The 15,015-nt window shown below is 38.8% G+C and overlaps 1 protein-coding gene across 1 annotated transcript; it reads left to right on the top strand.

Moving 5' to 3' along the window:
* Positions 1 to 259: 259 nt before the first annotated feature.
* LOC138881351 (uncharacterized) lies at positions 260 to 5,005 on the top strand. Its single transcript, XM_070161576.1, has 3 exons — positions 260 to 331; positions 411 to 559; positions 4,435 to 5,005. The coding sequence occupies exons 1-3, from the start codon at positions 260 to 262 to the stop codon at positions 5,003 to 5,005; spliced, it is 792 nt and encodes a 263-aa protein (XP_070017677.1).
* Positions 5,006 to 15,015: the final 10,010 nt, after the last annotated feature.

Raw genomic sequence — 15,015 nt, 5'->3', positions numbered from 1 at the left:
CTTGGAAGAGGAGAGGAAACCCAAAGATGGTCTCGGAATTAATGATGCATAGCCAGATGAACAACTCCCTCAGTGATAGTATGCCTTGGGTTGCCGATGGGGCCAATTTTCTTGTGACCGACATTGTTCGGAGTGAGCTCTCTTCTAACCAAAGGAAGAATCTTAAACGGGACAACTTGGATTATTATTGGGATAAGACTTATCTTTTCAAGATTTGTAATGATGGTGTTATCCGGAGATTGTTTCGGAGGAGGAGCAAATGAGTATTCTTGATGTTTGCCATTCCTCGCCCTATGTTGGTCGTCATGGTGGGGCGAGAACTGCTTCAAAGGTTCTTAGCTATGGATTTTATTGGCCTAACTCTGTAGAAAGATGCTGGTGAGCTTGTTAAGAGATGTGATGAGTGTTAGAGAGCTGGTGGAATATCCAAGAAGGTTGAAATGCCTCTCACCACTATTCTGGAGGTTGACATTTTTGACGTATGTGGCATGGACTTCATGGGGCCTTTTGTGAGTTCATGTGGCAACACTTACATTCTGGTGGCCGATTATGTTTCCAAGTGGGTTGAGGCCATGGCTTTTCCCAACAACTAAGCCCGTTGGTGGTGGCATTTCTCAAGAAAAGTATCTTCACACAGTTTGACACTCATCGGGCAATCATCAATGATGGGGTTTCTCATTTCTACAATAGGGAATTTGACACTTTGCTTGCAAAGTATGGTGTCAATCACAAGGTATCAACCCCTTATCATCCTTGTGAGCACGTGATTTTCGCCCTATATGAGAATCACTCCCAAAAATTCAAAATAAAACAATTTTCCTTTGTGTGCAATTTTTGTATAATTATTTGTATTTTTGTTTGTGCATTTTTATTTATTTAAATTAATAAAAATATAAAATATGTTGCATTTTCATTTAGTATTTATTTAAGTTTGTTTTACAAAAATGAGAAAATCATAAAAAATAATGTACGTTGCATTTTAGCATTTAACGTCTAAATTGTGCGATTTTATCGTTAATTGCTATTTAAATGTGCGATGATAGTTATTTGGAATTAATTAGTATTTTTGATAAGTTAATTTAGTTTATAAGTTAATTTAGAATTTTAGTTTTATTAATTAGGAAGTAAAAGAAAAGAGAGCAAGAATATAAAGAAAATCGGAATTAGGCCTTTTCTTCAATTTTGGACCACAGGCCCAAATATACCCAACCTTTCCCTACAAACCGGTCCATTTCAAACCGGGTCGACCCAGTCCATAACCCCAAAGACCCAACACCCCTATTTCCCTATCTTTCATTTCAAAAACAAAACCCTAAAAAAATTTTGCACTGTTGAAAAATCCCACCCGCCCCTCTCTTACCTTCTTCTTCTTCAAGCTTCCAAGCTCCCCTCCCATGGCTACCCTTTCCCTTCCAGCCCTTCCCCTTCACCCCGTCACACTCTTACACACACACATCAACACATACACACACATACATAGTGCAAAACCAGCTCCCCTTCTCCTCGCGACTGCCATGATCAATTGCTTCTTCTTCGGTCATCTTCGTCGTCGAACTATTTTGGTGCAATATTTGTTTCCGGGCAGATTTGTTTTCGTTCGAGTTCATCATCGTTCCGATCCGGTTAGTTGGTTTAAGTTTCATTTTTGTCCGTAATTTGTTTTATATTTTCGGATCTGAAATTAGATATGTTTGATATTAATTTCATGTTTATCATTTTTTTTATTAAAAGAAATTGTTAGTTTAATTTTAATGTTACTAGATTCAAATTGAAATTTAATTAATTAGTTTTTTTCAGTTTGTTCATGTGTTTTTATTTATTAAAAGAAATTGTTAGTTTAATTTTAATGTTGTTAGATTCAAGTTGAAATTCAATTAATTATTTCTTCTTCGGTTTGTTTTTATTCGTTTAAAAGAATTTAGTTGTAATATAGGAATATGTCAGTTTAACGCTTGAATCATCCATGTTTGTTGTTTAATATAGATTTAATTCATGTTCATTTTTTGTTTGAAGTTCGTTTTTAATCTAGTTATTTAATGTGAGTTTATGTTTTGGTTTTTAATTTTTTGATTTAGTTTGAATCATGTATCTTTGTTGTAATTTTGTTGGATTTAATTTGAAGATCAATTGATTATTTGAGTTTAGTGATTTGAATCTGTTTATTTATTTTGTTTAAGTTTAATTTGAATTTGAGCTCATGCTTTGAATATATTTGTTTCTTATTGTTGGTGAATCTGAAAATAGTTTTGTTGTTTAAAAATATTGTTCAGTCAAAATAATTCAAGTTGTTTTTTTGTTGTTCATCATTTAGTTTGAATTTGTTCATAAAATTTGATTAGGAATTGGTTATAGCTGCTATATTTTGGTTAGAATTGATTAGGTGAATTGGTTATAGCTGACGTGGTAGATTGGTAAAATGCAGTATTTTCAGGGGTAAAATGGTAATTTCAGTAAGGACGGAGGGATATTTTTGGAATTAAAAATCTGAACAATTATTTATTTTGAGTGTTCTGTCCATTAAGATTAAATAATATTAAAATAGTACATGGTGAGGGACAAGACATAATGTAGTGGAAATAATAATTGTTTAATATAGGCATGTGGAACAAGATATAATGGGGGAAGGATAATCTATTTGTTTAATGAAGTGGAAGACAAAACATTATGTAGTGGGATTAAAAAGGGGATGAGTGGAAGATAGTAGATTTTAATTTTTAAAAATTGCTGAAAGATGGTAATAAATAGGGGACTTGGACAGATTTAAAGAAAAAAAAAGAAGATAGAGAAAGAAAGGAGAGCTGAATATTGAAGAGAGAGAAAATTCCGAAAATATTAAAACTTCCAAAAATACAAATAAAAACATTCTAGAAATTAAAAGAGTGAGTAGTATACACCTGATATACAATCTAAATATTCTGATATACGGATTCAGAAATTAAGGGTTGAACATTAATTAGTCTTCCAATCTGAAAAGATTCCCTTTGCTTTTGTCCATTGATTGTTGTTGGTGTTTCTGGATTTTTATCTTGATTTTAAATCTGTTGCTGGTTGTTGCTGGTTACTGGGTGTCGCTGTTGTTGTATGCTACTGAATTTCTGCTGATCTCCCTTTTCTTTTGCTTCCAATATCAGGTACACAACTGACACGCTGGTTACTGTAAACTGAAACATGAAGCATGAATACGAAAATGAAGAGTTGAAGTTCTAAATTTATTTAATTATATGCTGAATTTTATTTGTATATATAAATTATTTAGCCTACTCTAAACAGAATCATGTAGCTGTTTAATATATATAGTGGAATATCTGACGATAGCTTAACGGACGAACTATCTATATATTGCCTAAAAATAAATAAATGGTGTAGTAACTCTGTCTAGTTAATTCGTTATTGTTGGATGATTACCATGTCTCAAAAAGCACGTTAGTTCATCAAACGAATAGACCATTTCGGAACTTATAGGAATATTGTTTAGTTAAATACTATTGGTTAATTTCAGCATGTAAATGGTCTAGGATTAAAATTAGATTGCTAAGTTTTTTTTAATTTGACAAACTGTAAACATGCCTAGTATAATATAACTAGGTAGTAACATGTGAATAAGATGGTCCAAGTCTAGTTTTATGCCATACACGTTAGGCCTGGGCCCGCATTTGCAACGGACTGCCCTGCTTGCATCATTTTCATAATTTATGAATCATATTCGAAACCCAACTATAACAACTCAAGCACGGGTACATTGATTGTGACGTGATCCGAGATGCATGTCCATGACGTTGCAAATTCCTTTAAAAAATAAGAATGAGATGAGCCTCACCGAATAAAAATACAAAATTGTGGGGCCCTCGGTAAATATTTGCTTTAAAATTGCTTAGACTTCGGGATGGACCGTTTAGCAAAATTTCACGGCCCTACCCAAAGTAAATGATACGCTAGTCGCTTTAGGCACGCCTTTTAATAATTTAATTTTCTTAAAACTCGGGTGCACATTTATGTGACCCAAATCCAAATCTCAACAGAGTTGAAATGTGCCAACAACCACGGGTGCATTGATGTGACGTGGTTGGAGATGTATTTCCATGATGTTGCAATTCTTGAAAAAATATATAAATAATGACGAAAGCGGTTAAAAGTTAAAACTTGCACATTAGCTCATAATTGTATAAAATCAGATAAACAAGCCGAATATGACAGTTGAGCGACCGTGCTAGAACCACGGAACTCGGGAATGCCTAACACCTTCTCCCGGGTTAACAGAATTCCTTATCCGGATTTCTGGTTCGCAAACTATAATACAGAGTCATTCTTTTCCTCGATACGGGATTAAATTGGTGACTTGGGACACCCTAAATCTCCCAAGTGGCGACTCTGAATAAATAATTAAATCCCGTTTCGATTGTCCTTTAATTGAAAAAACTCCTTCACCCCTCGCAGGGACGGAAAAAGGAGGTGTGACAATCCTCAGGCTAGTGGACAAGTTGAAGTCTCCAACAGGGAGATAAAGATCATACTGTCAAAACCTATCAATGCAAATATGACTGATTGGTTAAGGAAACTGGATGATGCTTTGTGGGCTTACAAGACTGCTTATAAGACTCCAATTGGTATGTCTCCATACCGGTTGGTCTTTCGGAAATCATGCCATCTTCTGGTTGAGTTAGAGTACAAGGCCATGCGGGCGCTGAAGAAGTTAAATCTTGAGTGGGATATTGCAGCAAATCTTCGGATAGAGAAACTCAATGAACTAGATAAGTTTCGATTTCATGCCTATTCCAGCTCGTCCTTGTATAAGGACAAGATGAAGTACTTACATGAGAAGTATGCCCGGAGCAAGGAATTCAAGGAGGGTGACTTGGTTCTCTTATTCAACTCTCGGTTACGACTGCTTTTGGGAAAGCTCAAGTCAAAATGGAGTGGCCCTTTTGAATTGCTACATATAACTCCATTTGGTGCTCTTGATTTAAAGAATAAAAATGGTAAAGTTTTTAGAGTTAATGGGCACTGAGTGAAACACTACCTGGGAAAATTTGATGACAGCCACGTGGTGGCCTTGATCAACTTCAAATAATGATGGTAACATGCGTCGTGCCGCGACGTTAAATCAGACGCTTCTTGGGAGGCAACCCATGTGTTTTTTCTTCCTTTTGATTTTCTTCTTAGTGTAGGATTTGTTTTGGAATAACTGGTTGTGAAGATTGTGTGGGAATTTTTGATGCAGTGCAGGACGAATACTGGAAAATTTGGCTAAGTATGCAAGTGGACCGCTAACCGCACTCAAAATTCCGCGGTTAGCAGAAGCTTTTTCGCGGGGGCGTGATTTGGTAGCGGACGCAGACTTGAAAAGTCCAAAATGTGACCTCTCTGAAGTTTCAACCGCGTATGCGGTGGCATTTTTGCGGTCAACGGATCTTATTCTATGACCGTGTCCACTTTTCCGCTCTCAGCGGTGTTATAGAACAGGCAACTCTTCAAATCAGCCAAAAGTGCGGACCACGGTGGAATTTCGCGGCCGAGCCAGGTAAGTCGGTGTGGGCCCTCAGGGTTTTAGTATAAATAGGAGGGCCCTCCTCCTTTTACCATTTTCGCACTTTTCACTCTGAAAAGAATTAGCCTACTATTCATCTCCTCTAATCTGCTGCCAATATCTTAGCACTAATCAGAAGTTAGTTTCCAACATACAATCAAACAACTAGTATGCTCAAATTATCGCATTGCTTATATATATATATATATATATATATATATATATATATATATATATATATATATATATATATTACTCCTCTTTTCTCTTAGCTATAAATTCTTCTTTTTTAATTAGGGTTTGATTAATCACCATAATATAGGCATTGATGTTAAAAATTCATGTGGATACTTGTTGTGCATGCCTAATGAGGGATAGGGTTATTCATTTTACCACCTAAATTGCCTAAGTTGTATGCTAGTGAAAACCCTAGGTAGCCCGTTTCTTTTTTGAATTCCGTGGTCGCGATCGTAATACCGCGGTCAGCGTTCATATAATGTCTGAGTTAAAAAATGGTTTGTTTTTCATGGTCAATGGAGGAATTTCCACTGTCAGCGGCCTGCTTTATGCGGCCACACTTATTTTTTCGCGAACCGCAGACTTAAAGTTCAGAGAATTGATAAGTTGGGTTCGCAATCGCATTCATTTTTCCACGGACAGCGGTGTAGCTTTCGCGGTCATGCCCCTTTTTTCGCTCTCAGTGATGGTCAAACTTTTTCGCAGCCGCGCCCCAATTTTTGCGGACAGCGGTAGCCATTCCGCGGCTGCGCTCCTTTTTCCACTGTTAGCAGACCTTTGCTTTTGGAACACTGTCATCTGTCTTCCTTTAATTATTCTTTTAACAACAATACTAATGAGCTTTCACTGATTGTGTATGCAGACAATGGTTCGATCTAGAGGTGCAAGTGATACACTAAAAGATAGGGCTGAATCCTCTCGAGGCAGGGGAAGAGAAGGACAAAGAAGGACCAAATTACTACTAACGGTCCAAAAATCTATAGGGAAGCTGCGAAAAACCATCAAAGCTGCGGACAAAGTTGTATCCCATTCTGAAGGAAGTGAGTATGTCCCTTCCCGGGAAGTTTCGGAAGGAGACTCAGTGCCAACCCATATTCCCGCAGACTTCCAAGGGAAATTCCAGTTGAGAGACGAGCCTACACTCCCTGCTTCCCCTACTTATTCTGAGTCGTCTGATGTCTCAGAGGAAAGCAGTGAGGCTTCAACATCAGCTTCTCTATTTGCCACACCTTTGGCCTCACTAATGGACCCTCTTGATGTAGATGCTAAGATCCCTGACGATGGGAGGGTGGTGACACCCAGACAGGAGGGTTGGCAAGATCAAGAAACCCTGTGGTATGGCAGGAACGATTTGTGAGTGAGAAAACCTACCATAAGTTTCGGGAGTGGTGGCCTCAGAGGTCACTTACACTTGAGAGAGTCTTCATTGAGCGAGATCTGCTACCCCACAACCCTAATGTCAAGAGGCAATTCAATAAAGAGTGGGGTGGCAGTTCTTCACCAGCAACTTATTACCAGATGCCAATGAACACTTGGTCAAGGAATTTTATGCTAATGTCGCCCACATTAAAAAGGGCACATTTTTTACCAAAGTCCGCAACAGGAAGATTAAGTTTGATGGCAAGACTTTCAATGACTATGTTGGGTTCAATAACGAGGATGAGTCCCTGTATCCAGACAAGGTCATGCCATCAAACTTAATCTTTATGTTGCGGACTTTGGTAAAAATGTGCCATTTTTTTATGTGGGCGACATTAGCGTAAAATTCTTTGATCAAGTGTTCATTGGCATCCTGTAAGTTGCTGGTGAAGAACTGCCACCCCACTCTCTTATTGAATTGCCTCTTGACATTAAGGTTGTGGGGTAGCAGATCTCGCTCAATGAAGACACTCTCAAGTGTAAGTGACCTCTGAGGCTACCACTCCTGAAACTTGTGGTAGGCTTTCTCACTCACAAATTGTTCCTGCCATACCAAAGGGTTTCTTGATCTCGCCAACCCTCTTGTTTGGGTGTCACCACCCCTCTCGTCATCAGGATCTCAACATATACATCAATAGGGTCCATTAGTGAGGCCAAAGGCGTGGCATGTGGAGAAGTTGATGCTGAAGCCTCACTACTTTCCTATGAGCCATTAGACGACTCAGAAGAAGTGGGGAAGCAGGGGGTGTAGGCTCATCTCTCAACTGGAATTTCCCTTGGAAGTTTGCGGGAATATGGGTTGGCACTGAGTCTCCTTCCAAAACTTCCCGGGAAGGGACATACTCACTTCCTTCAGAGTGGGATGCAGCTTTGTTCGTAGCTTTTATGGTTTTCCACAGCTTCCCTATAGATTTCTGGACCGCTAGTGGTAATTTGGTCCTTCTTTGTCCTCCTCTTCCCCTGCCTTGGGAGGATTCAACCCTCCCTTTTAGTGTATCACCTGCACCTCCAGATCAGACCATTGTCTGCATACACAATCAGTGAAAGTTCATTAGTATTGTTGTTAATAGAATCATTAAAGGAAGGTAGATGAAAATTTGACAGTGTTCCAAAAGCAAAGGTCCGCTGACAGCGGAAAAAGGAGCGCAACCGCGGAATGGCTAATACTGTACACAAAAATTGGGGCGTGACTGCGAAAGACTGGGGTTCAGACTACCCAGTCTCTAAAGTTTGACCACCACTGAGAGTGAAAAAAGGGGCATGACCGCGAAAGCTGCACCGCTGTCCGTGGAAAAATGAATGCGATCGCGAACCCAACTTATCAATTCTCTGAACTTTAAGTCTGCGGTTCGCGAAAAAATAAGCGTGGCCGCATAAAGCAGGCCGCTGACAGTGGAATTTCCTCCGTTGACCATGAAAAACAAACCATTTTTTAACTCAGACATTATATGAACGCTGACCGCGGTATTACGACCGCGACCACGAAATTCAAAAAAGAAACGGGCTACCTAGGGTTTTCACTAGCATACAACTTAGGCAATTTAGGTCGTAAAATGAATAACCCTATCCCTCATTAGGCATGCACAACAAGTACCCACATGAATTTTTAACATCAATGCCTATATTATGGTGATTAATCAAACCCTAATTAAAAAAGAAGATGTTACAACTAAGAAAAAAGAAGAGTAAAAAAATAATAATATATATATATATATATATATATATATATATATATATATATATATATATATATATATATATATATAAGCAATGAATGATTTGAGCATACCAATTGTTTGATTGTGTGTTGGAAACTAACTTCTGATTAGTGCTATGATATTGGCAGCAGATTAGAGGAGATGAATAGTAGGCTAATTCTTTTCAGAGTGAAAAGTGCGAAAAGGGTAAAAGGAGGAGGGCCCTCCTATATATACTAAAACCCAGAGGGCCCACACCGACCTACCTGGCGCGACCGCGGAATTCCACCACGGTCTGCACTTTTGGCTGATTTGAAGAACTGCCTGTTCCATAACACCGCTGAGAGCGAAAAAGTGGATGCGGCCGCAGAATGAGGTCCGCTGACTGCGAAAATGCCACTGCATACGCGGTTGAAACTTCAAAGAGGTCACATTTTTGACTTTTCAAGTCCGCGTCCGCTACCAAATCACGCCCTCGCAAAAAAGCTTCCGTTGACCATGGAATTTTGAGTGCGGTCAGTGGTCCACTTGCTTACTTAGCCAAATTTTCCAGTATTCGTCCTGCACTGTATAAAAAATTCCTACACAATCTTCACAACCAGTTAGTGCAAAAAAAAATCCTACACTAAGAAGAAAATCAAAACGAAGAAAAAACACATGGGTTGCCTCCCAAGAAGCGCATGATTTAACGTCGTGGCACGACGCTTGTTACTATCATCATTTGAAGTTGATCAAGGCCACCATGTGGCTATCATCAAATTTTCCTTAATAATGTTTCACTCGGTGCTCATTAACTCTAAAAACTTCACCATTTTTATTCTTCAAATCAAGAGCACCAAATGGAGTTACTTGTACCACTTCAAAAGGGCCACTCCATTTTGATTTGAGCTTTCCCGCAAACAATCATAACTGAGAGTTGAATAAGAGAACCAAGTCACCCTCCTTTAATTCCTTGCTCCGGGCATACTTGTCATGTAAGTACTTCATCTTGTCCTTATACAAGGACGAGCTGGAATAGGCATGAAACCAGAACTCATCTAGTTCATTGAGTTGCTCTACCAAGAGATGTGCTGCAACATCCAACTCAAGATTTAACTTCTTCAGCGCCCACATGGCCTTGTGCTCTAACTCAACCGGAAGATGGCATGCTTTCCCAAAGACTAACCGATACAAAGATATACCAATTAGAGTCTTATATGCAATTCTATAAGCCCACAAAGCATCATCCAGTTTCCTTGACCAATCAGTCCTATTTGCATTGACAGATTTTGACAATATGCTCTTTATTTTGGAAACCTCAACTTGTCCACTAGCCTGAGTATGATAAGGGGTTGATACGTTGTGATTGACACAATACTTTGCAAGTGAAGTGTCAAATGTCCTATTGCTGAAATGAGAACCCCCATCACTGATGATTGCCCGAGGAGTGCCAAACTGTGTGAAGATATTTTTCTTGAGAAATGCCACCACACTCCGAGCTTCATTGTTGGGTAAAGCCACGGCCTCAACCCACTTGGAAACATAATCAACGACCACTAGAATGTAAGTGTTGCCACATGAACTCACAAAAGGCCCCATGAAGTCTATGCCCCACACGTTAAAAATGTCAACCTCCAGAATAGTGGTGAGAGGCATTTCATCCTTCTTGGTGATTCCACCAGCTCTCTGACACTCATCACATCTCTTAACAAGATCACCAACATCTTTATACAGAGTATGCCAATAAATTCCACAACTAAGAATCTTTGGAGCAGTTCTCGCCCCACTATGATGACCACCATAGGGCGAGGAATGGCAAGCATCAAGAATACTCGTTTTCTCCTCCTCCGGAACACATCTCAGGATCACACCATCATTACAAATCTTGAAAAAATAAGGCTCGTCCTAGTAATAATCCAAGCTGTCCCGTTTAAGCTTCTTCCTTTGGTTAGAAGAGAGCTCACACGGAACAATGCCGGTCACAAGAAAATTGGCCATATCGGCAAGCCAAGGCATACTATTCAAAGACACTGAGAGGATGGTGAGTATTCCCACCTGTCACGCGGGTGACCCGGGTTCGATCCCCGTTAATGGAGCCAAAAAGTGATCGGCTCCAACCCTGTACCACTATATAATGGCGAGGAATGGTCGATGTAACTTTTACCTGAAAGGTCGGGATCGATTTCCACTGGGAGTTAATATTGGTTGGGAGTTGGGTTTCTATCTAATCTAGCTACGCGTGCAGCTTTTAATTGTACTTCTAACCATGCTTGAATTTGTTTCTATTCTACTTTTAATGCTATTGATTGCTGAAAATAATCTAAGTACAATGTTTTGTAAGAGTTTTCTCAATTGATAAAAAGCACTAGGGAAGTGACTTATACCTAGGCGAGTATCTAATGGGATTTAAATTTGAGGATAAGCTTGTTGTATTTGGGGTCGTAATATAACCTTTACACATAATTACTCACTCTATACCTCTCGGTAGTTTGAGTGACTTTGCCCTAATTGGCTTTCTCAAGCCTAATTGGGTGTTCAAACAATGCAAGTAAAATTAGCTCAAGTCGTTGTAGTATAGTGGTGAGTATTCCCGCCTGTCATGCGGGTGACCCGAGTTCGACCCCCGGCAACGGCGCCAAAAAGTGATCGGATCCAACCCTACACCACTATATAATAGCGAGGAATGGTCGATGCAGCTTTTACCCGAAATGTCGGGATCGATTTCCACATAGAGTTAATATTGGTTGGGAGTTGAGTTTCTATCTAATCTAGCTACGCGTGTTGCTTTTAATTACACTTCTAACCATGTTTGGATTTGTTTCTATTCTACTTTTAATGTTATTGATTGTTGAAAATAATCTAAGTACAATATTTTTGTAAGAGTTTACTCAATTGATAAAAAGCACTAGGGAAGTGACTTACACCTAGGTAAGTATCTAATGTGATATAAAATTTAGGACAAGCTTTCTCGGATGGCATGATAACCTTCTTAAGGGTTGAGTCCATTTTCTTTATGTTTTTGTGTAAATAGTAGTAATGAATAAAAGTGTCTCAGGCAATGCTTTGCTTGGGCCTAGCACATTTACCTTTGACCTTATGGTTATAAACAAATTGATTTGCAAAGAATGGTGCTAGTTGTGACCTTTAGACTCCTATGTTGACTAAATAATCATCGAGTGGTTTTAGGAGCCATTTGTGTTGCTCAATCTTAGCTAGGGTTGTTGTGGGCCCTCGACTATGTTCTCTTTAGCAATCCAACAACTTGTGAGGTGAGGTATTGATTTGCAAGTCCAAGTCTCGTGCCAATAAGCCTAGAACTTCACCTGAATGTTTGTCTAGGTAAAATTCTAAGTGTAGCTCGACTTGAGAAATGATTATAGGATCTCCTTGATCCAAATTGAAACTTGAAAGCATCCATAGCCCACCAAATATGATATCCCTAGTCAACCCCGTTGAGCCGAAGCCTTGTTCTTTCAATAACCATGATACAAGCCTTTATCCGTTCTAAAGTGACCCTCTCTTGGCACCCGATCTTTCCTTAGCACAATTGACAAAAGCATAAGTTTGGGGGGGAGAGAAGAGGAATGCAAAAGTGATAAAAGATACAAAATGAAGATAAGGGAAGGAAAAATAAAAAGAAAGAAAAGCCAAAAAGTCAAAAAGAAAGTGATTAATATAGAAAAATGAAGGGATTCAATAAAAGCAATGATGAAAGGCTTGGAATGATTAGAAGGGATAAAAATGATTGTCATAAACAAGAAAGAGTGACAGTGTGTCTGTTTAGTCTACTAAGGAAGAAGGAAATGACACAAAGAGTCAAGAAAGTGTGAGCCGAAATGAGAAAATGAAGTGCTTAAGGAAAGATGAAACCTTCATAGACCGATATATCCTACCTTGAACCAAAAGCCTTCATTACATTCTCGCAAAAGCCCTATATGATTTCAAGTTGAGTGAGCTTACATTAGTGGTGATTCACATAAGGGGCAAGCTTATGGTACTTAGAACCAGACTTGTGACATTCCTTTGTGAGAGACGAGTGTGCTTCTTCACAATTCTTGTTTTGAGTGCTTTAATTCTTAAGTGATATTTGCTTATAGAGAGTGGAGGAGAAAGAGTTTGGGTTCCACAACGACCTACATAGTAGAGCGAGCTTCCTTAATGAGTTAAGTCAATTCTTGATGCTCTTGTGTCGCACTAGAGCCATGATGCTAAAAAAGGTTGTGTGTTGTTGATAATACATTTGTGTTGAGGATAATTGTTAGTCCCAATTGATGCTTGATGAAGTCACTTTAGAACAACTGAAATTTTACTTTCTTTTATCTTGTGGAGGTGGGAATTACTTTGTTTGCTTGAGGACAAGCAAAAGCTTAAGTTTGGAGGAGTTGATAACTATGGATTCTAGCCTATCTTATGCTCTCTTTTGCTTAGGTTTTGAATAAAAAATGTGTAAAAGTATTCACGAAAACTGACTTATTGTGCTTGTCTGCATGATTTGGTCAAATGAGGCAAGAAAGCCATAACCAACTCATGAAAGAGTTAAATTTGCACAAGTTCAAAGCCGAGATAAAAGTGCTAACCGCAAAGGAAAAGAGCGGCTGCGGAAGGTCCACCGCTGAAGCGGACACAATTACGCGGTCCGCGGAATTGAGATTCAGAGAAGATGTTTTGGGTGCAACAGAGACCGCAGACCGTGATGAAAAAGTGCGGCCCCAGAATACCTAATGTGGCCACAGTGGTATTGCCGCTAAGAGCGTCGATCAAAGTTCAGAGACCATGCAAAGTGAGCCTAACTAAGGAACGCGGTTCACGAACATTTTACATGGTCGCGGTAGAAGCCAACGCTGACGCGGTAGATTTTATGCTGTCCGCGAAACTTAGCCTAGTCCCAGTCCAAAATTGAAGAAACGTGGTCCGCTCTTGTTTTTGCGCGTCCGCGAAAGTCCATGCACTGAGACACCCAGTATTTCGCTGATAGCGGAACCTCCATAGGGGTATTTTTGTCCAGCAATTTCAGTTGTGTATAAATAGATCATTTTCATATTTTTAGGGTATCTTTTATATCAGGGAGCTCGTGAACAGCCGTACTTCACCATTTAGAGTAATTTTAGAGCAGCATTAGCTTATATTCTTGTAATCAACTTTTATGACTTATGTTTCATCTTCATTTTGATTTCTACCTTGATTATGAGTAGCTAAACCCATTAGTTAGGGTTGTGACTCAACCCTAGTGTGAGTATTTAATGGATCTTCAATTTTAGGGCTTAATTGTTTATGGGTTAGTGATATTTAGCCTGATTCATGCTTTAATTGTAGAATTAGTGATTGCAAACACTAATTCGTGCCTTTATGACTTAGACTCTTCTTGAGAAAGAGGGACTAAGTCTAGAAAAATTAGGTTAACAAGAAATTAGGGTGCATTCAAGATATTGATAGCCCCAATTAAATGGTTAAACCTAGAGATAGTAATACCCGACTTGAGCCAATTTTACTTGCATTGTTTGAATACCTAATTAGGCTTGAGAAAGCCAATTAGGCAAAGTCACTCAAACTACCGAGAGGTATAGAATGAGTAATTATGTGTAAAGGTTATATCATGACCCCAAATATAACAAGCTTGTCCTAAATTTTAGATCCCATTAGATACTCGCCTAGGTGTAAGTCACTTCCCTAGTGCTTTTTATCAATTGAGGAAACTCTTACAAAAATATTGTACTTAGATTATTTTTAGCAATCAATAGCATTAAAAGTAGAATAGAAACAAATCCAAACATGGTTAGAAGTGCAATTAAAAGCAGCACGCATAGCTAGATCAGAGAGAAACCCAACTCCCAACCAATATTAACTCTTTGTGGAAATCGATCCTGACCTTTCGGGAAAAAGCTGCATCGACCATTCCTCGTCATTATATAATGGTGCAGAGTTGGAGCTGATCAACCACCTATTCAAGAGGCAGAATACGCTAGGGAAAGGGTGGTTGACCTCTATTTATAAACAGTGCCTACCCATCACAAACCAATAGTTTGGGCCTTACTTATCCACGTATACAATATTTAATATTAGGCCTTTTATTTATCCACCACTTGAGCCACTTCACTATCCTTTCAGACTATAACAAACTAATGTTAGTTCAAATTCCAACAAAAAAATTCAAAAAATATACTTTCTTAATATCAACATTATAAAAAGCCACGGAGACCTATTTCCGCGGGAATATTAACTCCATGTCCCTCTATTAGGTTTTTACCTTCCCATATAAAATATATTAATTTTAATTTTAGATGAAAAATCACTAAACAGGTTAACTGGCTAAAGGGATGAGACACATAAGGGAGGCGACAATTTGTATACGAGCAATAGTGAATGAGAATAAGTTAATTA

This window comes from Nicotiana sylvestris, chromosome 11 (assembly GCF_000393655.2).
Source record: "Nicotiana sylvestris chromosome 11, ASM39365v2, whole genome shotgun sequence".
NCBI classification, from domain to species: Eukaryota; Viridiplantae; Streptophyta; class Magnoliopsida; order Solanales; family Solanaceae; genus Nicotiana; species Nicotiana sylvestris.
The sequence above is the reverse complement of the archived record's forward strand: the minus strand, read 5'-3'. Positions and strand labels throughout refer to the sequence as shown.